This window comes from Neolamprologus multifasciatus, chromosome 11 (genome assembly GCF_963576455.1).
Source record: "Neolamprologus multifasciatus chromosome 11, fNeoMul1.2, whole genome shotgun sequence".
Classification (NCBI taxonomy): domain Eukaryota; kingdom Metazoa; phylum Chordata; class Actinopteri; order Cichliformes; family Cichlidae; genus Neolamprologus; species Neolamprologus multifasciatus.
The window spans coordinates 5,238,796-5,266,302 of NC_140449.1; the positions used below are offsets into that span (position 1 = coordinate 5,238,796).

Below are 27,507 nucleotides of genomic sequence, written 5' to 3' on the forward strand. Positions count from 1 at the left end.
AAAAAAACCCACGCACAAAGAGTACTTGCTGAGAAATAGCAATTTATATTAGATTAGCAAAGGTGCACACAGTGGGTCATAGAACTGAGCGCTATCCCAGGGTCGTAATGGATAAATCCTAATCAGAGTGATGCTCTTCTTATTGTCTGCATAAAGGACTGCTGACAAAAGCTGGAACTAGCCTAGCAATTCCTCTCAGGTGTGAGTCACTACAGTGCACAGCATAACTCAGTGACTTGAACGGAGGAGGGGAGAGGAGAATTAGGCATCACACTTAGAATAAAAAGGGAATGAGAAATAAAAGCAACTGAGGTAAATGAACCCCCCAGTCACTATTTCAGGAAATCTCTCATACTCTGTGTTGGTTACTGTCTGGCTGAGGATGAAACACACGCACACACACACACACATCAGAACAGAGGCCACTGTGGAGAAAATATAACAGACTTCAGATTGTGTTTTTCTCAAGTAAGTGACTCCAGTTCTTGTAATCATAGGTGCAACATGATCCAACAGTAAGGGAGACAATACAAGCAATTTATCAAACACCTGTTGAACAACCAGAACACACGTTTGCAGAACCTGTGATGTGTGTTTGATTGCTCCCCCGACCCTCAATTCCCTGCACGGCTAAGAACATCCTGGTATATTTTGCTCAAATGTTATAATAGACAGTGATGTTTGGGACAAGGTTTTGCAATTGCCATCCAGAATTACAATTTGGGACCTCAGCTGTCCCAAATGTAAATGTTATGCAGGCACTGTTATGTTTGTGAAAAGTTCATGAGAATTCAAATGTCGGCAGTATGTAAGTAAGAACGTCTTAGTACAGAAATAGGTAATACTTCTATGTCTGCTTGGGAACGTTTCACTGTCTTTTAAAGAAAATGAGGATGTGATCCAGTCTCTGGAAGGGAAAACCATAAAGGTTTTTCCAGTCCAGGTGGAAAAGCCTGGATATTACATTAATGGAAGCACACATCCTTTTCAGCAGAAATGGTGGAGGCCCTGGAACGTTTGGGGGGTTACTTATAAACTGGATTAAAATGGATATATTCATAATTGTATTTCACCAACAAAATGAACTACTGTGCAAGTGCAATCTATTTTCTAATTACATTACTGGTGTCACAACCTCTCAAACCAAATAAATCAGTCTAGCAGCACGTCTGTAGCACTTTTCGTTCATCTATCTTTAACCCTCTCAGGCTCAAATGAAACTTTTTGTTGCTAATGCACAACCAAGTCCTGCAGTGGTACTTCTGAGTAAAAAAAACTCATAGAATATGTATGTGGGGTAATCAGGTTGTTAGTTTTTAACTGTTGCAAATCGGCAACGCCTGCCTCGAGAGGGTTAAAGTGTGAACAAACAGAAAAAAATACCACTGGTTTAAAATTTCACACCGTAATCTGCAATGTAATCTTTTTTATAACTGCATTAATTCTCCTAAGTGTGGCTGACAAAAAGCAACATGACAGTGCACTTGGCTCATTAGGCAAGCTAAAGTCTGACAGGAACTGCAGCTCAGGCCAACTACAATTAACTCTTTTTGCCTCCCTCTTCTCATCCAAGGAGCTTACCAGCTTCAGCAGTTGCTACTGCAGCTAAACTGACACTGAATAGATTTGGGACCTAGTAACAACAAGTTTTAAGATTTCATTTATGAACTTTAACCCACATATTACATTCGTAGCCACACACAGAGTTATTTAATATACCACTACAGACAAAATTAGAAAAAATATTTGTAGGGAAAGATCATCCTGATCACAGATGGCTGGACATCACTTACAGTGAAAGTACATATTAGCTCGCAGTATCACTGGAATACATAAACCAATACTTATAGTGATGGCAGTACATATTATAGCTAAAGTTGACAGCCCCACATCACACCCCCTCCACTGGACTCCTGGGCTGCGATTGTACTGATGAGAAAATCTCTATGCAGGATGAATGTGATTACCGGGAAAACTGCATAAAACTGGGAATTTGATGAACAGCCAGAAATACAATAAACACGAAATGACCACATCAGTGGACTTTATAATAGCCCATAATATGCTTGGGTGTCACTTTGACTAAATGAATGAAGTTAGAAAGAATAAAATTCAAATTCAGTGCAGTCACAATGATAAGTTTTTCCAGATTATTTATCTCTTTGAAGATTGTCTGGTTAAGAAAAACATTAGAAATGGCACAGCCATCAACTTAAGTGCAATCAGACATACAGCAGACTGCCCTGTACTCTGTTGTATCTGCTATGTCATGTATAAGTCGGGTAAGAGTTCATATTGGCAATAATAAGCTTTTAATACAAAAAATGCTACAAATTATACTTGTTGAATATATAATAGTCTTCACACGGAATTTTCTGTCCAGTGGAAACAATTTTTTTTTCCACAGGCATAAAGTGTGCAGAGATTAGTTTTGTACACTGTACATTAAACATTTATTATAAAAGCTCATTAAATCCAGCTGTCGCTCAGCATGAACCAGGTGTTTCAGATTAAAGTTACCCACAACATGACATTATATTATTCTAGTACATCACCACTTCAGCTTTATACTTCACAAGTGATCTGTGGCTTGTAATCCTCTTAGGAAAAATGTTTAGACGACTTTCTTCTTGGTGGGATCATTACTACAGACAGCTTTGCGTTAGTTACAAGGTGTGACCAGATGGCTTCTTACACATAACGCTGCATCTTTAATTACCTGCTAAATGTAACAGTTTGGCCACTGTGGGTTTTTGTGTCTGAGAGCAGACATTCATCATTCTCACTCCATAAGTGTCTTTTTTTCCCAATCCACGAGCCAATGAAAGCACATGCTTATACAACTATGTGCTTTGTGTAACTTGTGAAGCAAATGCCAGAGTAATAACAACAACAGGTCTTTTTATTGCTTTTATCCAGCAAAGCAGAAATCAATGAGGGGAGGAAAACCCAGGCTGCACATGACTGACCCTCAGTGTTGGAACCTGGTTGAAACAAATGTTGGCTGTTTCAATGTTGTACAAGGAATAAGACATTTCATGCTAGATTCATGTATGAATGCCAGATCTAATTTTTCGATGTTAAGGCCGATCAAAAAGCCCATGTTTGTCTACATACAAGATGTTCCAACTTTTAAAGCTGAAAGGCATCACTCAGCCTCCTCTATATAATGTAAAATAGCTCAGGACTGACCTCATAAAATAACATTTGACCTGTGCATGCAAGTAATTTAAAACTTGGATTCAACTGTATTTAGGTCTGAAATGCATGCCTAAATAAAGCAGCTGACCAACAGCACGTCAGCCTGACACTGGTAACCTTCAAGAGAGCGGAGAATCCAAAGCAGACATTGACACTGGAGTGTTTTGCTTGTTTAGAAAAAAAGAAAACTTTTAACAAACTGATAAACAGAAAAGTCAAGATCTGAGTGCCTGTGATGAACTCTATTAACTTATTGTCTAGTTAGCAATTTAGCTAGCTAGCACGTAATGAAATTTAGGTTGCATCAATGTTAACTAGCTTGGGAAGTTACTACACTACAACCCACAAGGTGAGGGTCACATGACCTAGCTGTTTTTTTCTGGGTTTGTGGGTAGGTTGATGCTTTTAAAAAATGTGCCTTTCACTCATTGTCATCATTATTGCTATTATTATTATTATTATTATCATTATTATTATTATTGTTATTATCAGTAGTAGTAGCAAACGCCATTCATTGTCCCGTGTCTTCTGGATAACTTTAATAGTGCATGTCAGCTTTTTCGATCTAAAGAAATTGTCCTGCTGAACTGTATATACACATCTTGATGCGTTCTCAATCATCCAGGAAAGGAAATCACCAAAAGTTGATTCTGTTCATCTGGACGTAGCGTTTTGTGGGAGAAACGTTTCGTCACTCATCCAAGTGACTTCTTCAGTCTCAGCTGACTGCAGGTTTCCCCAATCTTATAAACAGTACATTTGCATAATGACTGAAACCAGCCCACTGAAGGAACAATGGGCTGGGAGGTCAGTTCCTTAATTGTAATTATGCAAATTCTCATGACCATTGATCAACAACCACTGACCAAAACCCACTGATCAAAGACCACTGATCAATGACCATGAGTACCATTCACAGAGAGTTGGGGAATGGCTGCAATCACAGCATTGTAAGATGGTGAAAGATGTACCCTTAGGCCCCCTCCTCGATTCAGAGATGGTCTTTCCCTTTTCACGTAAATGGCCTCCTTGACTCAAACCAGCGTTCCTCCCTGTAGTCAGCTGAGATTGAAGAAGTCACTTGGATGAGTGACGAAACGTTTCTCCCACAAAACGCTACGTCCAGATGAACAGAATCAACTTTTGGAGATGTATATACACAGTTTAATATTACTACAGTAGGAAGCCACAGGAAAATGGACAAAATCACTTCTCTTACCTGCAGCAGGAAGTCAAAAAGAGCTAGCCTTCCCCACTCTGAGTGCTGCACTCCCACGCAGGGGGCTGACCTCAGGTCTGTTTCACTCCCACAGCGAGCTTTTAGCAGTTTCTGGTAGTGAACCCAGCTGAGCTGTATTGAGTTCTGGTCATTGTCTTCATCAGAAAGGTGGTGAATATCTGGGTCCCACCACACTGCAGGTCTGGGGGTGCCATTAATGTACCTGTTGGGCAGCACGTGGCTATGAAAGGTCCTCAGAATTGTGGGGAGACTTCTGTTGAGTCCCAGCACTCTGTCCAGGTGGAAGGCGAACACTTCAATCCAGTCATCAGTGCGCTTGACCAGGGAGCAGCAGCCCTGCTGACAGCGCTCACTGTGGGTAGTTGAACGTCCACGTCCTTCTCCGTGCTGATGTGAGTCTTTCATCACGGATGGCTTCTGTGATGGATGAATACAGTTAGATAATGCTGTTCACTTTACTCTAAGACCATACACCCATTACGATCCTATAGCCATGTATAATTAATTGTAAGGACTTCATTTATGACAAACTGAATATTTAATCAACTAGCAAATTATGACTTTTTATCCAGTAATTAAAGGATGGGACCTTTTAACATCTTTCATATATAAATGTGCCAAAGGTGGAGCTAGAGTATACATAATAATATTGTTGAATTCTTTTAAATGTAATATATTTTTCTCTCCTTTTCCATAAACAGCAGGAATCCATTAACCAAAAACCTGCTTGACTTGTGAGCACAACCATCAGCTCTTAGTTGTGTCACACACTCACTGCATGACAATCCAGCTTAATGGATGAAACTGCTGTTACTCTACATTTTTGGTTTTGGCCACAAATCCCATGAAAAGACTGAAAGAACAATATGTTATTCCAACACTTTCATTCTGGAATTAAACTGACAAAACTGACAAGTCAATAACACGACTTTGTATAAAACAAGCAACCCTGAGACAGGCAGTTTCCTCCAAGTAAAGATGGGCAGTAGTTCACCAAAACAGCTTTGAGTAATACTCAACATAAATTTGTGAAGGCTTTATTAACACGCTAGACTTGAATATAACTGTTTAATATGGTGGACAATTTATGGTATCTACACTTGTCTGTGAAGCTCTGTGAAATATTCTCTATTGTTTTGTGATAATGTTATTATGTTTGATTGCTCAGCATGTCTTAAATCCTCTACAAACTCAGACTGTGGTCTGGCACATATTTCAGTATTCTGTTTGCACGTGTTCTCTGTCATGTTACGCTTCTGTTTCTTTTCTGTTGTGAAGGCAGCGTCCTGCTGACCTTTCAGTTTTATTTATACTTTCTGCTTTGTAAGGCTGAGGCAGTCACACAAAATACTAAACTAACAACTAGTAATCAACTGAATTAAAATATGAAATAAGTATTTATAAAACCGCTTTCACCACACAAACAATAAATTTATGTCTTTATCATATTTTTTTGCATGAATGAACAAAATACTTTTTTGTATCACTTACATGGACTTTCTAAATGACAGCACAAAACATTAAATAAATAAATAACTTGTAGTACTTACTGTAATACTTTACAGTTAATCCATCATTTATAAGTATACAGTGTTGGGAAGGTTACTTTTAAAATGTATTCCATTACAGAATACAGAATACATGCCCCAAAATGTATTCTGTAACGTATTCAGAATACGTTACTCTCATCGAGTAACGTATTCTGAATACTTTGGATTAATTAATATATTATCATGCTGTTTACAACTACATGAATGTACTATTGCTGTGATTTATTACTGTTACTGAACCGTAGTAAAGGGACCTCAGGCTAATAAGGTGGGTTCTCTCACCCAGGAAACACACACAGAGAGAGAGCGTCACCCTGTAACCATGGCAACCATAACGCTGCCGCCTGGAACAACTGAACGTAACTGTCAAACAAAAGTCCTCACCCGCCACAATATGACACAGGAAAATACCGCTGTGTAATCAATTTATTTCAACAAAGTAACTGTATTCTAAATACCACCTTTTTAAACGGTAACTGTAACGGAATACAGTTACTCATATTTTGTATTTTAAATACGTAACAGCCGTACATGTATTCCGTTACTCCCCAACACTGTAAGTATAACAGTGCTGGCATTATTTCCATTATATATGTGCTTATTAATTCAAAATAAACCATGTTTAGAAAGTACAAAATAAGAAGGAATGCTCTACAAATAAGTATTTACTAACTGATTACTAATGCTTCATAGAGCGTAACTATATTACAAACATTTTATGCAGTAATAGGATTATAAAGGCTTACCAATTAATCCACATTTGGTGCAATAATGAGTTTTTCCAGTGAGATGACTGCGACTGTGAGACTGAGTCAAAATATACCACAGTGTGTGTGTTCAGAGAATGAAGTGCAGCAGCAGGAGTGCTGTTTTAAATAGTTCTAGAGAATAATAGATGCTCTTTGGTGCAGAATAACATGCCTCACACAGTATCCGGCTTCGATTACACATGCACAGTGCTAAGATGCATTCACTGTTGGTCTTTGCAGAATTCAGCATCTCATCCTGTCACCCAGGCATGCCATCACCACTGACCCTGTGCGTCTCAGGAAGTGTGATAAGGATGGCACAATATTCAAGGCCAACACAATACGGGCTGGCAATCTCAAGCAGTATTCAGCTTGCATCGCCGAATTACACCTTTGGCTTGTTATGGTCATATCAGAGCAGCGCTCTTTCACCTGCTTTCACCTCATCTGTGTCCGTCTGTGAGGCGTCTGCATTATGTGATTGAAAAAGTAGGAAACAGCTTTTTAACATCGAGAAGTGTTTTCAACTTAAAATTACAATCAGCAATACAACACACCTGCTGGTCTGCTGGAGCATCCAGTGCCACTTGGAGCACCTGTCCGTGTCCCGGCATCCTGGTCTTGCTAACCACCTCGCCCTTAGCGAGGAACTCCATCTTCTGGATGTCCTCCCTGCTGAACCAGGGAAGGCGGTGCAAGTCGGCCCTGATCCTCCTGCGGTCGCTGTCTGGGAAGTCGTGCTCTGTAAAGCTTTGACACCAGTCGATGTCATCTTCCATCACAGCGACCTCTGGTTTGGACAAAGCCTTTCTGTTGGCCAGTGATCCCGGGATCTTTTTCGCATCTGAGGGATCCTCAGAGAGATTACGGTGTTTTATGAAATACCCAGCGGGCTTTTTAACAGCCTGCACATTGTCTGATTTCAGATTGTGTTTTGTTGGTTGTTTGTGTTTTTTTAAACCCAGGTGTTGTTGTGCTATCTTTGCACTTGTATGGCTGCCATGTATCTGTCTATCTGCAGCTCCTGTCTCACTTTCTATGGGATCTGCTGAAGCACTCTTTTCAAGATAAATGTATGTTTGTGTAGCTTGCGTTGCCACAGCACTGTGGTCGCTTGGTTTAATTCTGTGCTTTGGCAGCATGTTGTTGTCTATAAACTCTGGATGGGGACGGTGATGACTGGCTGGCTGGCTGGCGCCTGCCAGCTCTTTTCTCTTGGAGGCAATGCCTTTGCTTTTGTGTTTATTTCTTTGTATGTCAGCGTGACGTCTCTCTTTGATGCTGTTTTTGTCATTGCCAGCAGCGTCCCCGAAAGGTTTAAGTGGCACAGAATGTTTAGATGTCTCTCTTCTACTGCTGCTTCTCAAGCTCCTGCTGTACATGTGAGCGAGTGGCTGCTGGAAGCCAGCAGCTGGAAGGGGCTCCACAATCCTGTTCCTGGACCTGAACTCCCCCGTAGAACTCAGGGCCCGGGACGACCTCCAGGCGATGTGAGCGGGTGGTGAAGGGAGTGGCAGGGTGATCATCACAAAGATCATGAGGAAGAGAAGGAAAAGAGGGGTAAGAAGTAGGATCCATTTGTGACCACACCGGAGTTTGGACCACACTCGCCAGGCCTGTGGTTAAAAAACAAAACCAAACACAAAAAGAGATAAAAAGAAACAGAAGTTAGAGGGAGACTGAGAGACCAATGATTATAATGGAGAGGGAACATAAAAATCAAAGATAGCATCTGCAATAAACAGACTGGAGTGCTCAGTGCTCCTGCGAGGTCTTTCTCCTGGCATGTGGAAACAAACTCTACAAGGGAAAGCTGAAAAACAATCTGATGTTGGCATACAGCTCGGGTCGGTTGCATGAGATCAGAATAGTGACCTTTGAGTCATCAGTTTACGTGAGAGGAATAATCTGGAATTTTGTAGCATAAAGCCATCAGCACTGAAACGTCCTGTCCATGCTGCACAAACATGAATCTGTGAGGAGCAGAATATAAAGAATATAAAGCTCGTGTCAGGCGGCTGCATTTTTCCAGTAGCTTACAATTGCATTGGACCTATCCAGCTGAGACCAATACAGCTGTGGCATGCCCATTGCCTGTGCCCAGCAAGGATGGAAAAGCCGTATTCCTCACAATGTGCTCTCGCTGCCCCAGTACGACTTGTGGTGTTCTTGCTGAAGGCTCTGTCAAAGTGATTTTGTCGCAGAGGTGCTAGCCCTTTATTTACTGTAGACTGCACTCCTTCCATTTGCTTTTAAACAGCAAAGCTATAACTCCATGACGCTGACATTCAAATAATAGAGCTGGAATTGGCCCTTCCAATGATTTATCATCCGATTTTTCAAGGGGTTGTGTTGCAAGAAGTCTCTGTAGCAGTATTTGTTTTATTTGACAGATCTGAGCTGAAACTCGAAATAAAATTGTTTGAGAACAGGATGGTAGCTCCTCTGCAGACAGGGTGGCCTACCAGTGGAAATATTAAGAAGCTAAGTGGCAGAGGACGCATACAGCACTTTTCCCATCAGCAAAACTTCCTGCAACTGCTGGATGAACCACACAGCTCCATCTGAATACCACACTTTCCCCCGACCTGTAAGTAAAGCCATATGTGAATGCTGCCAGGTTGACCCAGATAACTGCTCTGTCCCTGCCTGCTCTCTCACTCTCTCCCTCCCTTTGCATCACCTTCATTTTTTTCTGCATTCAGGTGAAGGAATGTTTCAGACCCTTGAGATCTCTTCCTCATCTCAAAGCCTCTTAACAACATGCCCAGATTCCTCCACCTGTGAAAGGATTCCATTATTCTTCTCCTGGACTGGACGGCCTGAATCAGGCTGCCTGTGCTGACAGAGCCTGTACAAACTACCCAACAGTACCAGTGTGAGACTTGGAGTGTCAGACTTATATAGATACATTCATCTACCGCTCAAAGACAATTTTTAATGCTGTAGTTAACAGAGTTAAAGAGACTACAGTATATTATAGTAGCCACACATTCAGTCCAGAATTGATCAAATGTGCTACATGGAGAAATTGAATGTCACTGAATCATTAGTGTGAGACTCTGCTGAATTACTTTAAATAAATGAGATCATTACTGAGCAGACTGGCAGCGTTTACTGACCTCTTAATGCCTTTTTATATTTCACGCTAATGGATTGGATTTCACAGCAACTCTGCAGCTCGCCTGCCTCAGACACTTTCGAGCAGGATGACTGAAAACTCACCTTAACCTTCATTGTAAAGAGGTTTAAATAGTTACTCCAAATCAATAATGCAGATAAACTTCTTAAAGCTATATTGTATTTGGTCATTATCCACACATCGTATTAATCCTCAGTAATGATCTCATTTAAAGTAATTCAGCAGAGTCTCACACTAATGATTCAGTGACATTCAATGTAGCACATTTGATCAATTCATTTATTATCTGAAATGTTTATCTAACCAATCAGATGCTACTGCTATTTGCAGTCCCACAAACACTTTAATCTTTAACTGGTTGGTCAATTATTAGATAGCTTAAAAATATTAAGTAATTCACAATCATAATATTTTAACTCTTAATACAAATTCTCAAGTAATACAGAAATAGCTTATCTGAAATGTTCAAATTCATTCAACTCCGATGTTCTAGGATGTTTTTAAATTATATTGCATGCATTATATTATTTTTAACTTACACAGAACTGGTTAAAATCTTTGGCGTCTATAAGTTGTAAAAACTTGAGATTTTAAGATATATTCATGTAGTCTGTGATTTAGCAAAACTTTATGGGATCATTGTGATGTTATCGTGTGACAGATTGCACAGCACTTTAATACGTTACTCAATATGGTTTCTTGAAATTCTTTTCAAGGTCAACTTTGACCTTAGGGCAGTACCAATGAAGGTCAAGGTAAAATGTTTAGCCAACCTAGGTACCTAGGTATGTCCCTCCAGGCCTAGTCTATTTTTAAATTTGAAGACGATCAATAAAATATTATGGGTAATATATAGTTTTTAACCTATCCCCACAGTCCAAAGACATGCAGTTGGTGGGGATATGTTAATTGGAAACTAAATGGTTTTGAGTGCAAATGGTTGTCTGTGTCTGTATGTTTGCCCTGCGACAGACTGGCGGCCTGTCCAGGGTGTACCCTGCCACTCGCTCTAAGACAGCTGCGAGGACTCCAATCCCCCGCGACCGTGAAAAAGGATAAGCAGAAGCGAATGAATGGATGAATAAAGTTTTTATTGATTTTCAAATTTGGCCGGATTTTCATCTTATTTCAACCTATCACTGGTATCTACCATCACATAAAATGTGAACATATCTTCACAACTGTGGCCATTAACCTGCTAACAAACAAAACTTTTTTTTGGTCAAAAGACGAGAGTGCATCCAGAAGACAACTGCATTCTGCCGCTACAACAACTTCAGCTCTTTGCAAGCACCTACACAGAGTGATGATAAAACTGAGTGTCTGCTGACCCCAGCAGCAGCCAGACCCTGAACTTAAACAGGTAACCAAAGCAGCCATTGTTTCTAACTGTACATTTTTCTTAAGTAAAATCACTTTACTTTAAAGTCTCTTTGTGCTCGTTTTCATCTTTGATTTGTGCTGTTGGCTTTGTGTTCTTACCCTAAATACTAAAGAGAAAGATCACACGTGTCCTCATTAGGATAAGGATTTGTAATGGTGTGTGTAACTGTAGCCTATAGGTTTATATTGTCAAATGGTAATTTGAGACAGTGTGTTTCAGGTTTCAGTAAAGTACGACATAATTTTTTAGGAAAGTGTTCTGTGTAATACATTAGTTTTTTGAGTAACAACCCCAACATTAGACATTACATTCATGCAGATTTATTACATGCCGTGTCATCATTGATGTGCTGCTCAGTGATGGTGGTGACTCTCAAAGTGGAGCCAGTGACAATCCATTGAGAATCAAATTAATAAGTGACGTTCCCATCCACACTCCTGTATACAATTTATGAAGCTAAACTGCACAAATAGAATGAATTTGATTATAATACTTAACTATTAAATCTAATATGATACCTTTATAGTACCATGTAAATGAACTTTATTCAAATTCAACACTGATTCTTAATTTAGTTCCACCTTGGTCTTCTTCCGCTTCCTAATTCTTCAGCCTGTCTGCTGTCTGCTGTGTTGAGCAGGCTGTGTACTGTACAGTGGCCGTTTGAAGCTTTTTCACAGAAGAAAGTTGCCTGCTGCTTTGAGAAATTAAGTCTGTGAAAAAGTGCTCAGTGTGATAGCGACAGTAGACTTCAGACTATAAAAAACCAAACCGGGAACTGAGAGAGATAATCATTTGCAGTGAGTGTGCCACTAAGTGAAAAATACTCTTACTGTTTCCAGTCAAGTAAGCCATTACTAATCTTTTAATGCACTTCACACATAATACAAACACAATACATTTTGGTCAGTTTAAAATTGTACTTTCTTCTTATGCACATAGTGTTTCCTAATAATAATAATTTCTAATGTGTTTTCATTGTAGTCCAATGAAATATCCCACCAACAGCCTGCATTAACTCATCAGTGACAACTCCCCCACCAAAGACAAGCAGTATAGCAGTCACAAGTGCCATCCTGTTATTGTGGCAGGCAGTAGGTCAAGCTGAAAAATGTCTTTATCATTGTGTTTCATTTTAGCCACTGTAAGACTCACACGACACTGCCACCATCAAGACAAATCTTTAACTGCTAACAGCATACAGTTTACAGGATTCTTATTTAATACAATCAACCTGGATCTGCAGTGACTTTAAACTTTGTGTCTCAAATTATAGCTCAAATTATGACTTTGCATTGAAGACACAAGGTGATAACATTCCATATGCAATACTACAGCCCCACACAACACACACACACACTCCTCTGCGTTAGCAGTTACTTTGGCTGAGATTTGCTAATCAGTGTCCATTCGTGTGCAGCTTAGCATAGCTCGATGTGAATATGTCAACAGTGGAGTGTGCTGTTGCCTTCAGCACCTCCCTATAGCATACAAAGATGCACAGAGCCAGACTTTTTAAATGTTTAGAACGAGAGGGGAGGGAAAACTCACTGCATGAGTCACGTGATGTGGTTGGCTGTACTTTTGACTGTGCTGTCATGCACTTTGTCCCACAGAATGAATACTTTGAAAGAAAGAACTGGACAAACACAATGAATAAATATACAGAGTGGTGAGAACCTGTGCACACACACTCACATGCGTATGTAAGCCTTTTCTGCCGCGATAAGAATCACAAACCCCTAAAGACCTGAGGTTATAGAGTCTAACTCAATGTAGCGTTTTGTTTGTGCTTTCAAAGAGAAAAATGACACTATTACTGCCAAGCTAAAGATATTTTACACTTGTTATCTTCCCAGTTTTCTTTTTTCTCTGACAGGTTATTTGTGTCTGCAGTCCTGCCTCTTTGTCTGGCTCCACTCTTCTTCCTCCGCTGCTTTGACAGCAGCCCTAGGGCCAGCAGTTTCTCTCTCCACTACAAATGAAATGAAACTGGTGTCCACGGTTACCAGAGTTCAGGTATGCATAGCTCCCGTAGATTCAAAACAGGTCACCAGGTGCAGGCACAAAGCAGCGTGCAACGTGGATTTAATGCATTAAAGCATGGTGGGATGCAGTGAAAGCAGTTTAGAGATATTTCAGTCTCCTGAGGAAACTTAGCCTAAAATATTAATTTAAGGCTAAACTTCAAATTTTCCTTTGTGATGACGTTTTAAATTACCCTGAACCATTCCTTAGGTATGCTGCTATCAGCTCAGGCTTTTGTTTTTCAAAACTTCAACATCATCTGATAAAGAATAGACCCTTTCAAAATATGGAAACAACAAATATGTTCGACGCCCTGTCAAGTCAAACCAGGCTACGAAGGAGGAGATGCTAGCATCTGGTGATGTGTGGCACAGATGTAAAGAAATGACTCTAACAAGCATTGCTAGCTATTCTCGTAAATGCACTTCTTAGAACAGGAAAAGTAAACAGTGGATGAAAATGACTGATTTCCATCCAATTAAAATATTTTTGAGTGACGATATTTGTGAAGCTCCTGAAATGAGATACAAGTTTAGCTTACTTTGCTTCAAATTAAGTGTTAAGCAGATGTTTTATACTTGTATGCAAAAAACTGCCTGCACTGCTTTTGTCCATATAGTTGACTTACGCTGTGTCATTACTATTGCACTGCAATACTGCTGTGGCACCTTGTGTCAATAGATTATCATTTCATATCATTGTGTCATTACTGAAAGTCGGTCATTGGAAAAGACTGGCCCTTTATTTATTTACACTTATAAATGCCGTTGCCTGCAAGCATCAATAAAACGTTCAGAAGATATATTGAAGATATGCTGCCCAATAGGGCCAAAAATATTTATCACGATACATATTTGAAGATTTGCGAAACGATATGACTGACGCTATAGCTGTGTCCCAAAACGTCGGCTGCATCCTCCGGAGGACGCATTTGAAGGCCGATTACGTCACAGCCAGGCGACGAAGGCTGTCCCAATTCGTCGACTCCTTCAAATGCGGCCGACAAATACGTCCTTCATTTCCCCGAATTTGAAGGATGGGTCGGGTGTGTCCTTCGTGGCCCACCATATCCCAGAATTCATAGCGCGGCCCAGCCAAATTTCAGCTGCCAACAATGGCGGCCGCTACTAAGTTTCTTTCTGGGCCACAAAATGAACTTTTAACATATTTTAAGGCGAGAAAGTAGCTGTGTAAATTACAAATATCTGCTTTGTTTATAAGACATTGCATATTTGCAAAAGTGTGCCGACGTTTTCGGAGACGTCTGTCACCCACCAGCTCGATAGCAAGCCAATGGTCACTCCAGCCGGCGAGAGCAGCGGACTCCCGGCTTCATCGTTTTCAGACCCCCGCTCTTTCGCTACTCAGGTTAAACATGATATATAAGTCACTCGGATAACTTAAAAATGTAATTGTTTGCCTTTTTTCGGTGTTTTATTTGTTCTGGAGTAAATCGGTTTGGCTGCGATCAAAGTTATTAGATTATTAGATTAAATAAAACTTTATTAATCCATCGGGTGGGTTCCTCCGGGATTTTCACACAGCTGAATAAACGTTAAACGGTCGAGAATTTACGCCAGTGTCCTGTTATATTTTAAATAGCAAGGAGCAGACGGCTGAGTTTATTAAACTCCAGCGAGACAGCGGTGACGCAAATCTGAAGGCTAGACCGTCCCATTTCACAGCCTCGCACTTCCGGCCTTCTCGGTCTTTGAAGGACCCGGCCCACGTAGACCACGAAGGCCGGGTCCTCCGAAGGATGCAGCCGACGTTTTGGGACACAGCTAATAATTGACGCAAGACAAAATGCTTTACAACTCCACAACTTTATTAGTGCAAAAAAAAAAAACCAAGCAGCTATTTATATTAGTTTAGTTCATTAGTTAGTTCCCCCCAGCATTTGCTGCTTTTGTCATGAGGCATGCAGCTACTTAAAGTACGCCGATTGTTTGTTGAGTCCGCTTCTTTGGTCTCACCACCACGCTAGTTGAAGCGGACGCCTTTTCACATGCTTTAGCAGCTTTGTTGTACTCCAACAAGTGCTTCTGCTTCAAATGATGAAATAGGCTTGTGGTGTTTCCTCCCTTTGCTATGACGGCATGCTTGCTTGTTCTACAAAAAATTGTGCTTTGGTGGGTATCTGACGGACGAAAACCAAACCACTTCACACCACTGAAGTTGCACAATTTTTACAAACCAGTTCTGGTTCATCTGTTTCATTCAACGATCCACTTTCGCCCTTTTCTCTGTCGCTGCCATGCTTTTTCTGAGATGTGTGTACGAAAAGCACTGCGCATGCGCATTTTACCCATATTCTGTTGCGATATTTCATTTTCTTATCATTGCCTAACATTGTGCACCGTGAAAGGTATAATATGGCCCACCCCTACTGCCCAATCCTATCAACCTGTCTGCAATATATCCAAATGAAACTAAATAATTTTGTGGTTTTCACCTACCAGAGGACAGCAATACAAAGTGAGTCATCTTTTAGCACAATGCACCAAGGGGGGAATTTAGAGAACAGCGAATTCATCATGTTTCATCTCTCTTATCTGCTAAGAGTTTATCGCTAATGTAAACTGGAGTCATCTGTATTAAAGCACTACAAAGTGTTCTGCATCTGCATGTGTGTTTGCAGATGTAGAATGATATCATGGTTTAGCAGACATATTATGCTTTTGATTTTTCTGTTATATCCTGCAACACTGGTGGACGTTCATATGAAACATGGCCAGAGTTTCAAATAAAGTCCAAGTAATCCCTGTGAGCCAAAAGCTCAGGATTTGGACTTCTCCTAAAACTCTGTTTCAGACAGCTATTTCTGTTCTTGGCTCTATGTGATGTAATACAGAGAGGACATCTCAGGCACTGAGCACAGAAAACCTACAAAACCTGATGTTCAAACTTTGTTTTTGTGAGAGGCAGCCAATCAGATTATAACTGGGGACGGGAAAGGAAACTCAAAAAAGCTTATTACAAAGGATGAACTAAGAAGATGAATCATTTTGAAGTCTTAATGATGAAAAGCTGGTCTAGTAAAGTCCAGGAATAAAGACTGTGGCAAAGTTGTTGTTAATGATGATGATGATGAATAATTAGTCCCCTCTAAGTAGATTTGTGACTAAAAGATGATATGTTGTTTATTTAATATCTGGCAGCTTCATATCTAACCCTCCACATGTATGTATACCTCCTACCTGCTCTGACAGGCCAGGTGTGCCACTATCTGACAGCTCCTGGCTCTTTTCCCCTTTCTTTTCTTTTTAATATCACTTCTTTTCTTCTCTTCCTGCTCAAAGCTGACGGCGAGGTATGCAGCATTAGGTCAAGACACGCAACAGGTGCTGCAGCCAGCCTCAGGAGAGAATGGAGAAGAAAGGAGGTGAGAATGTCTGGACCCAGAAAGCTGTCTCATTTCACCGTCTTCTCTATGGCACCTTTTATCAGTGTGCTTAAAAAAACAGGGCAAGACACAACAGAATAAAAGTCTTGACAGAGCAGTGTGGGCAGAAGTGGATGTGCTGTTTCCAAAAGTGTGTTTGACTGTGAGACAAAGTCGGCAGAACAGTGCAATTACGGGTAAACTCTAACATACCAGCTGGATGTCCTCACATTAACAAACGGAAACTGGCCATCAGGTTGGAAGAGCAGTAGCTAACCATCTGTGCTGTAGTTAGTGTGACATGGCTCAAACAAATACACTGTGTGATTTACTAACAGAAGGGTAGACTCAGTACACTTCTGTTACACCTAATGAGGGTGAGGAGGGGTATATTTGGACTTAGTGCTATAAAAGGGAAAAATTAGCCAGAAATGACCACCTTACTGGACATACACCAGTCAAATCATACATAAAGCAGGAAGGTCCTCTTGTGTTACCATCCACATGTACATCATTCAGTTACTAGTTTATTTATTCTTCACAGAGGATTTTCTTAAACTTAAAATATTATTCAAATGAAAAACACAAAAAACAGTTTGGAGTTGACTGCTAAGTCAGTCATGCACAAGCCTGCCTTCACTGCAAGATTTCTGCAGACAGGGATGAAGACAGCCCCCCCAGCAACAGCAGACTAGCACAGTACCTTAGGGCAAGCAACAAAGTCTCAAAGTCAAGAGTCAAAAGCACAAACTGTTCATAATCCTTTCACACGCTCACCTTGTGAGTCTGGGCTAGGCTCGCTTTCATTCATTTTTACTCAGACTGCACCAAACAGCTCCTAGCTTCAGCTTTAAGAAGGGGAAACACAGCAATGCTGTGAAGGCAATGGTTGTGCTTATTATGAAACAGATATAACGAGTGCTTCACAGTAAAAAGGGACAGATTTAGAATTAACTTAAAACTCTATTACATTAGAATTAGAATCACTGCTGAACCTGAAAAATTAAGTGAAAAATGAAATTTGAAAAACAAAAAACGTTTTTTTTGATGGTTGACTGTTAAGTTAGTCACGCAGTCAAATGAACCGATGAGTGTTTCTGCAAACGGATCCAAAAGTGAATCGGTTTGCACACAAAAGCATATAACTGTGCAAACTACAGGTGACTGCAGCCCTCTGTAGTAAACAAAGCAAAGCAACCAATGCTAGTCCTGTTTGATTGAGCGTTTGGCTAGCACTAGTATAAAATAACTGACGGAAATCAAGATCAAAAATTACAAATGCTACAAATTAGGGAAAGTAAATGTGGCTCGAGGCCTTAATTAACTGAGGCTCTGATATCCTCATTGGGGACTTTATTATTAGTTATCAAGCTCTTGACTTTGAACTACAAACAGCAACACCATGGCGATAAAGAGGTATAAGGAAGTATAAGGATTCATCCTCAAAGATTTCATGTCTTGAACAAATGGCATTTCAGTCCCTGCAGAGTAAGATGGGATCAAAGGTCGGGAGAGATGCAAAGCACAATTTTTATATATATATATATCTAAAAAACCAAAAAGGAATAAAAGTCAACATCTATAAGACATATCTATCAATATACATCCAAGTTATTTGATAATTGCTATCCCAGCTGTTTAAGCTGCATCAGTACTTGAAATTTTTACTGCTACTATCTTCATTCCATTCTGTTGAGCTGTTTTATTCCAAATGTGGTGCTTCAAGGTCAAACAGAGTGTGGAACGGAGTAAAGCTGAGTGCACTTTGATTTAAATGTACAACAGAGCTGACGTCTTCATTAATCATTAGTGTTATAGTCTAGCAATTAAACATTTATATAGAGAAGTACAGAAAGAAGCAACTCTATGATGTTGTTGTATAATGAAGTGATACTAACGGGAAAAGAAGGTTTAACAACGTATGAATGATAAGAAGCTGGCATCAGGGAGAGTTTAGAGAGTTTGAATGAGCCAGCAGCTGAGATTGGTTTAATAGAGCTATCAAAGCTGGAATTATGTTTAAAATTTATGAGGTCAGAAGGTCTCTGTCTGTGCCAGCTTCAATTATAAGAAAGAAAAAAACCCCCAAAAACACACACGAATACACACATCATCCCCTCATAAACACAAACACACACACAAGCAAAGAATAACTCTCCATCTGGATCAAAGTGGATGGAGAGACTAAAAAAAATAACCAGTTAATTCAATCTGGATTAATTCAATCAGAGAGACATCAAATCTTCAGAGACGCAGATATACCACACGTGTTTATGTGCAACATCAACTAACTAACAGCCAAGCTTCAACGCGAAAGATACAGCTTGCCACTTCATAACACCCAGTTTGGACTGGTATCCTTTAATATCAGTGACATTGTTAAAATAATTGGAAGTGTGTTCAGAGGCCAATTAAATTTGTGCAATGCTCTAACAAAGAGTTCACCTTTACAAGCAAATACACATCACTGGCTGATTCCCAACAAGAACACGATTATCTGTACAGGTTGCTGCTGCAGGATAAACAGTGAGGATAAAATTCATTTATAAAATACCTAAGTTTAGTTTCACAGATAGGATGTTAGAAACCCCGAGTGAGCTCTGCTATGAAAGACATGAAACAGCCTCAATTCACCAACAATCAAAAACAGAGACCTGCGTGGCATGAAGCATTTATCACTGGCCATTTCAAAGCTTAATTCAGTATGCGTTCAGCCACAGCAGTCAGGGTTCTTCAACTTTGCTATCTGCTGACAAATTCTAAGGTGTTGCCAAACATTATTTAACAATTCTCGTTCTATCTGTAGCTGGTTTTGAACTTCGTGTCATCCTTTCCAAACGGTTGCCTGAATAAATCCATGACTAAACTCACACCTGACTTGGACGAAGCATCAAAGAATTTTGTATTTTTGCTCACAAAACACAAATGTTACCTCAAAGTTAGTGTTGATTACCTCTGCAAAAATACAAACAGCCTGAATGAGTCAGAAGAACTAAAACAGGATTTAAAAGAAGTTAATTTAAAAAATGTAAGCAGTATCATAACCAATGTTGGGACACAGTTTACCTTGTTCAACTGATGATCACTAATCACGGAAGCCCAAATCATTAACCAAGCTCTCACCTACATAGCTACTCTGACTCTGACCAAACAAGGTGAGTGGACAGTGCTCCAAGAACTCCCTAAGACCATTAGATTTAACATTAGATATTTTTAGAAGAAACACAGTTTTCAATTCTATGCAGGTTGGGAGAATTGCAGCTACGAGGTATAGCTTTTTTAAATGGATGAGATAAATGACAACAAATAAATGAAAAGAAATGTTATAATTTGAATATTTAACCTTTATTTAACCGGGAATGTCTTATTGTGTTACTGGTAAGGTAGGTAGGTAGGGTTAGATTAGCCTACAACATGCAATACCACAGAGAAGGCTGCTGGCCTCTCCCTGTGCTACTGTATGACCTTAGACTCTAATGATAAAAAGCAGTTCAGATTATAGATCTTACAGAGAAAAGAATTGGATTTGGCTCAGCTTTACTTTATCCCATAATGATCCATTAAAATATGGCTGGATAAGTGTTGATTTCAACTTATGACTGACTCGGGACATCTCATATAAAAACCCTGCCCAAGTGGTGATGAAGAACAGCATGCCGTGACAGACTATATGTAGTTTAAAACCAGCTGAGACTTTGAATGTTTTTAGCATGTCCAGTCTGCTGTTTTTGTTTAGAGAAAATTTACTGAGTCATTTACTGAGTCGAAAACAACCGAAAAATTACAGCCAAACAACCGAAAAGGAAAGGTGAAAAAAGCAAAGAGAAGAAAAGGAGGACAAAAGCACATCTGAGGAATTCTATAGAAGAGATGAAGTGTGTGTGTGTGTGTGTGTGTGTCTCAGCTGTCGACAGCAGACCTTAATGAAAGTGGTCAGATCCTCCTTTTCTCTGACATGCACATGAATAAAGAAGAGCGTGTGAGAAAGGATGGCAGGAAGATGAAAGAAATGCAAAAGCAAAGCAACAAAAGCAAAGTGATGTACCAAGGCACAGAATGCATTCAGCAACTGCTCGCTTCACTTTCTGATGCATCTGAGTCTGAGGATGATGACAACACATGAAAGATGAAAAATAAATGACTTTTGAGATTACAGCCTGATATCAGTGTATTTTTCTACCCAGACAATAATGGGAACAAAGCAACTATAGAAAGAAGAGATGAGGGAGAAAGAGTTCAGATTATTTTCTTTTAAATATTGGTTATTTTCAATTTCATTTTTGAAGCAGAGGATAAAAACATTTTTTCTACTGTGGCTGCGCTTAGCGTTACACAGAGAATTTCAATAACATTTAACATGTGTGTTTATCACATTTTTTCAGTCGCAAATAATGTCATCAGAGCTAAAATTTGCCAATTCAATTATCAAGCACACCAATACTAAACCCTGCCATAAATGTTTCAAAATGATGGAGTCAGTCTGCTTGACTGGGGTCAAGTTGGAAATTTCATGCAATCATTTCTGATGGTACAGCAATTAAAATGATGGCAACATGTTCATAAATTAGAGAATAATCTCTTCAAGAGTGATTATAGTCAGTCCAAGTCAGAATGTAGCTGTCTGATTGGACAATCTGTGCAATTGCCTCACAGTCAAAAGTGGCTGTGAGTGTGAAACCTCAACTATGGACACTGAAACGCACTGAAAGTTGCAATTGGTCACAGAAGGTGGAAAAAATTAAATACAGTCGCCATTGATTTTTTTTTTTCTAGTAGATGCTAGATGGTTGCTGTCCTATTTTTACTCCTTTTCCAGAGCCATTAGCTTGCTCTGAATTCAGAGGTAGCTTTGCCAAGCTCAGTGTGCCCAGCGTTGGTTGGTTTTTCAGTTAAGCCGATTCAATGTAAGTTTTCTCGGTTAACTTTATCTCAGGATGGTGGGGCATGAGCTTGCTTTTTCATAGAATTCCCTGAGTGTTTTATTAGAATATTGCTACTTGGTGTCCCTGTATCGATACAATGCAAAATATTGCAATACTATTATTAATATTAATAATTATTTTTTCCCCACCCAAAGGTATCAATATCATCTTAGAGCTGGAAATAGTTTGATAGGTCCATCCCTGTAGCATCAAAGCTGAACAAAGAGTAGTGTGAAGCCAAGCAACGCACAGTAAGGTGAAAAAGCTCTACTTGATGCAACTACCAGTCAGTCAGAAACAGCTACTCCAGTCTGTAACACTGCATCTCCAAGTAGACTGGTCATTGGGCCAGAGACACAGTTTTAGTCAGCTCAAGTTATCAGCTTGCCTTGTGCTGAGTCTTTGGCATAGAGCTGGGATTTTGTTGCACCAGTGATGCACAATACAGCATAATGAATTCCACAGTTCGCCCACAACAGTAGGGCTCAAAATTATACTTTAGAAATGGTAGTATATAGCACAGAAAGAAATGGTATCAATATGACATACAGTGCATAGAAATGGAAGTAAGCAATAATATTGGTATATGTAACACCTCAGCTCAAGGGCACACAAGCCTGAGGCATTGGATACATCAGTGGGCTATGGAATTGCTGATGTAATGCAAACCGATGTTTTTGGTGTCTTGATATGAGCGCGCACAGTCAGAGGGATGAATGTTCACACAGCAGGAACTAATCCATGAAGGCAGCTACACACGTGCACAAGAAAATGCATCTGCGCGTTCATAAAGTATGAACTCCACCCTGCATGTGCTCCCATATCTTTCCGAAGCTAGAGCACAGTGAATAACGCACTTCAGTTCAGGCCTTTGAATAAGCATAAATCTAAATATTCCCACAGAGATCCTCTTTCGAGACGAAAACTAACCCCTGCTTTTCCTGGAGTTTGAAATATGAGCACTGTTCTATCCTGCTCTCCTGTCAGCAACTTTTTCTTCCGGAAAGCAGGCGTTGGATCCAATTGACAAACAGTGAAATCTGAAGTGTATTTAATCATCCTGGAAAACCCCTTTGCCTTTTTAAAGGATGGTTAGCTGTTTCTAATGAAGAGCAACGTCTGGAGGACAGGGTTACATTTTCAAAAAGTTTATTTCTATAAAGTAATTACCAAGGTTAGACTATCAGCCAAGCAAAACAGGCAAGAGCCCAGGAACCGCACTTTAAATCAGGTGCCAGGTCCACTCCATATCATTTTTATGAAGTATAACATCATCTATGACGGGTATCCACCCCCATTATTTGGTCTTAAAGAGAGTGTCTATTTTCAAATATGGTTTTAGAAAAGATTTACACACACAGAAACACACATAGACACTAAAAATAAATGTTTCTATAGTGGATATTTGTGTAAGGTTGACTCCATAAAACTGCTTCGATATTTTCCATCTGTGAAGTAATAAACCCCCAAATCTCTGCTCTACAATTTTCAAAGTTAATGGGATGGCTGATGAAACAACATGTCAATCTACTGAAAATCCATTTTCCTCTTTTCAGACATGAAATACTTAAAACGACCTCAGTTTTCTTAAAGTCACCATATTCTGTCAAACGCCTGTCAGACATAAGCCATATAGCATAAAGCTTCATTCAAACATTTCCAGGAAATTGCAAACTTGGCTATTTGCTCACAGCTCAGATATAATGCATGCAGGTCAAGTGATTGTGGCCTGGGAGCGACAGTCATAGTTATTTGTAAATAGATCAGACAAATACAGAGTCAAAGGTGGAGACCTGTGGTCAGGTGGTCATTTTTTCCATGTTATTATTTCACGTTAACAAATGAAATGTTGTGTTAGCAAAAGTGACGATCACCATGCGGGAGGAACTAAGTAAAAGAAAGACAGAGGCATCAGAGAATTAAATCATAAAAGACCCATCTGTGTTAAATTCAGTGTTGGGAAGGTTACTTTTAAAGTGTATTCCATTACAGATTACAGAATACATGCCCCAAAATGTATTCTGTAACGTATTCCGTTACGTTACTCAGTGAGAGTAACGTATTCTGAATACTTTGGATTACTTAATATATTATCATGCATTTACAACTACATGAATGTACTATTGCTGTGATTTATTACTGTTACTGAAGGTCAGCGGCTCCGAACTGTAGTAAAGGGACCTCTGGCTAATACGGTGGGTTCTGTGTCGGGCTCGTAGCCGAAAACTAGCTTTACTTTGTTGTCTGGGTCAACTTTGCTAGTGAGAGACAGAGAGAGGCGTTGAAAGGCTGCTCCAACGGAACTTATTGTTTTTGGAGGAAAACACGAACACGGTGTACAGTCGAGTCTTAATAGCTTACTTACAACTGGGCTCGTCAGGCTCTCTTCTTGGCTGCAGTGGTTATTATTATATTTACATGCTTCCAGCTCCCGTTTTTGCTCGATGACAGCTTGTACCTTTCCTTTTTCTCCCTCCCTCGCTCACAGACACATAACGTGTATGGCAGTCCATTCTCCCTGCAGCACGGACTACACTGCCTATGATGCTACATTCTTTAGAGCTATACCTGTAGCATTCTGCCTATTAGCTTAGCACAACAACAACAAAAAGGCGCTCTCTCACCCAGAAAAACCATGGCAACCGTAACGCTGCCACCTGGAACAACAGAACGTAGCTGTCAAACAAAACCCAAACAGGCCTGACCCGCGACAATATGAAACAGGGAAGTGCCGCCATGTAATCCATTTATTTCAACAAAGTAACTGTATTCTAAATACCACCTTTTTAAACGGTAACTGTAACGGAAAACAGTTACTCATATTTTGTATTTTAAATACGTAACGGCGTATACGTATGCCGTTACTCCCCAACACTGGTTAAATTCAAATGTATGGAATTATTTTGGATTTGTTAATAAGGATGAGACGAAAAAGATGAATGTGACATATGTGATTTGCAAGGAGTGTCCTTAAATGTAGTCAGCCAATGATGGCAAAGCTAGCTTAAAACAAACTGTTCCAATTCAAAGTGAGCTAAGAAAAAAAAAGCACAAACCATCACCCATTTCATGTGCAAAGACCTCCACTGATGCAGTGCTGTGGAAAACCAGGACTTTTGTTACATGCTGTGGAAAATGAAGTATGATGAGGGGTTATGAGGAATTAACTGTACAACGTATGGACATCATGGGCTATAGAGTCCTATGTGACTAAGGCTACATCCACACATACCCGGGTATTTTTGAAAACGCAGATTTTTCTATGCGTTTGCACCTTTCGTCCACACGTAAACGGCGTTTTTGGTCACTGAAAACAGAGATTTTTAAAAACTCCGGCCAGGGTGGATATTTTTGAAAACTCAGTTTTTGCATTTACGTGTGGATGAGAAAAACGGAGAAAACGCAGGGTCAAATTGGTGCGCATTTTTTGACGTCACACTGTGCGCCACGTTATTGTTTCGGTGAAATGAATTTCTACAATACTGTTACTGTTAATTGTACTCTCTGCAGTGCTTAAATGCTTACATATACACACACAGTTACTGTCCCGCCACACATACAACTTGGTTCTACTTCTATGCCCCAGCTTTGTTTACTTTTTCCCACCAAGGCTTCTAGACTTCTGATTGGCCAAAATTTCTGCACGGTTAGGAATATATCGCCACCTGTTGCTTTGGCATGTTCCTAGCAGTGTTTTCCTTCATTTCTGCGTTTACGTGTGGACGGGATTACTTTTTAAAACGAAAACGGAAAATCTCAGTTTTCAAAAATACCCGTGTACATGTGGACGTAGCCTAAAACAGCTCATTATCTTAAAGAGGACGTTCACACGTCTGCATACAGTTAATTTGAACTAATCATAACACAAAGAGTTCAGTTTGTAAAGTTTAGATAACATTTATGGTCTGTGGTGATGGCTAGGTGAGAGCAAGCGACCAATAATTTCTCAAATCAAATTAAATGCCAAAAACAGACCTTACGTTTGGTGGCATTATTCACAGTTGGGTGACCAGTCACAATATTATTATAATAAAACACAAATACCATATCACTAAATGTTTGAAATCACACTAATGTCTATATTGTGAGTTAATTATCATGATAATATGGTATCACTGGGTCTCTGGTGATTCCCACTTCTAGTTTTACATATTATAATATATAATAATCATAAATGTCGATTAATTAATGCGTAAAACATTTAAATGTTGTAGCTGGAGATGGCTTTAATTTCTCAACATAACAGCAAAGCACATTATATTACATGACTGAAAAATAAGTAATACAACATTAAAAACCTTTTTCAAATGCTTAGTGTTCTTCCACAGCACATCATCTGCCTCCACCTCACCCTGTCCCGTCACACCAACCCTCTGCATATCTTCCTTCACTATATGCATGGATCTTCTCTACTGTCTTCCTCTTTTCCTCCTGCCTGGCAGCTCTATCTTCAATATCCTTTATCCTTTACATTTATCCATGCTCCCTCCTCTACAGATGTCCAAACCATCTCAGCCTTGCCTCTCCAAACCACTCACTCTGAGCTGCCTCAGCGATATACTCATTTCCTCATTAGAGCCCGTCTGGATTAGACTGTATCTGGATCCAAAACTCTTTCTGTATTTTCTACACTTCTCCATCAACACTCTCAAAGCAAACATTTCATCTGGAGTTCTCTTTCATGGCACGAAGCTGCTCACACCTCTAGTCTTGGCCTCACTTCAACAACTCCTTCCCATATCTTCATGTTATGACTCATCATCTTTATCCCTCTGTAGTTACTACAGCTCTGCACATCACCCTTGTTCATGAAAATTGGTTCAAGTACACGTCTTCTTCACTCCTCAGACATCCTCTCACTCCCAGAGACTGTGTTAAACCAATGTGGTTAAAAGGTCCACTGCTTTCTCTCCCAGACATCTCCATGCCTCTACATGTATGTCATCTGGACCAACCACCTTTCCCCTCTTCATCCTCTTCATAGGTGCCCTGCCTTTCTCATTACCAATCCTCGGCACGTCCTGATTCGCTAACTGTCCTCCACCCAGCCTCCTCTCATTTCCCACATTAGTCAGCTCCTCAAAGTAGGCCTACTCCTTCCATCTTCTCAACACACTCTGTCATTAACACATTTCCATGTCTGTCCTTGATCACCCTAACCTGCTGCACATCCTTTTTAAACATTAAGAGTACTATGTTTGCTAGATGATTAAAAAGTAAGTACTGTCATTTCCTGAGCAGCTTTTTGTTCCAACACCAGTATTTTTAAAAGTAGAGCAATATTTCTGTAATGGAATAGTATTACTACATGTACACAGATAACTGCAATCTGCACCTGATGTACTGTGTTTGCTGCCCTGTAACAGGAAATGTAGACTCAGCTGATGCAGTTTTATAGTTGTGTATATCCTGTAACATACCTCACAGACAGTGAGCAGGAAAAACCCAGAAATGTCTTTTTGTGCTCTGTTTGCTTTGTGTGGAACCGGCTGTCATCCATTGTGATGTGACTGTGTGGTCTCTGCATGGTGACCTGACTGCCATCGTACTATGTGTCAGCTGAGTAGGTGGAGTGTGACAGCGGGCAATCTGGCAATCTTCTCGCTGACAAGACCTTCAGCTGGCCAAGTGCTGTGTGACTGTGTGTGGCCTCGTGCATGTTTTTGCATATCCTTTAATTTGCATACCTCTAAAGTGCACATAGGCTGTGTTTGTGTGTGTGAGGAACAGCGATTCAGTCATTCTTTTGAGCTGTACACTGCCAGACCACGTACTGGTTGTCCTGGAAACAGCCCTGTCGTCATAACTGGGATTAATATAAATTGCTCATAATTTATAATACTGAAATTCCTGTGTTTAAAAATGTTCCAGATGTCATGCCTTGTTCCATATGTGCACACTGAAAA

At 40.0% G+C, this 27,507-nt stretch overlaps 1 protein-coding gene across 3 annotated transcripts in view; it reads right to left on the reverse strand.

Annotated features, from left to right (window-relative positions):
* gask1a (golgi associated kinase 1A) overlaps positions 1-27,507 on the reverse strand; it is a 78,434-nt gene that overhangs the window by 34,699 nt on the left and 16,228 nt on the right. For 2 of the 3 annotated variants that reach the window (XM_085178402.1, XM_085178403.1), the window contains exons 2-3: positions 7,298-8,356; positions 4,421-4,858 (exon numbers count right to left, since the gene is read on the reverse strand). In XM_085178402.1, the coding sequence (XP_085034528.1) occupies positions 4,421-4,858; positions 7,298-8,356 (1,497 nt within the window). Of the gene's footprint in view, positions 1-1,194; positions 2,985-4,420; positions 4,859-7,297; positions 8,357-27,507 lie in introns of those variants that run through there. The other variant, XM_085178404.1, reaches the window with a different exon arrangement.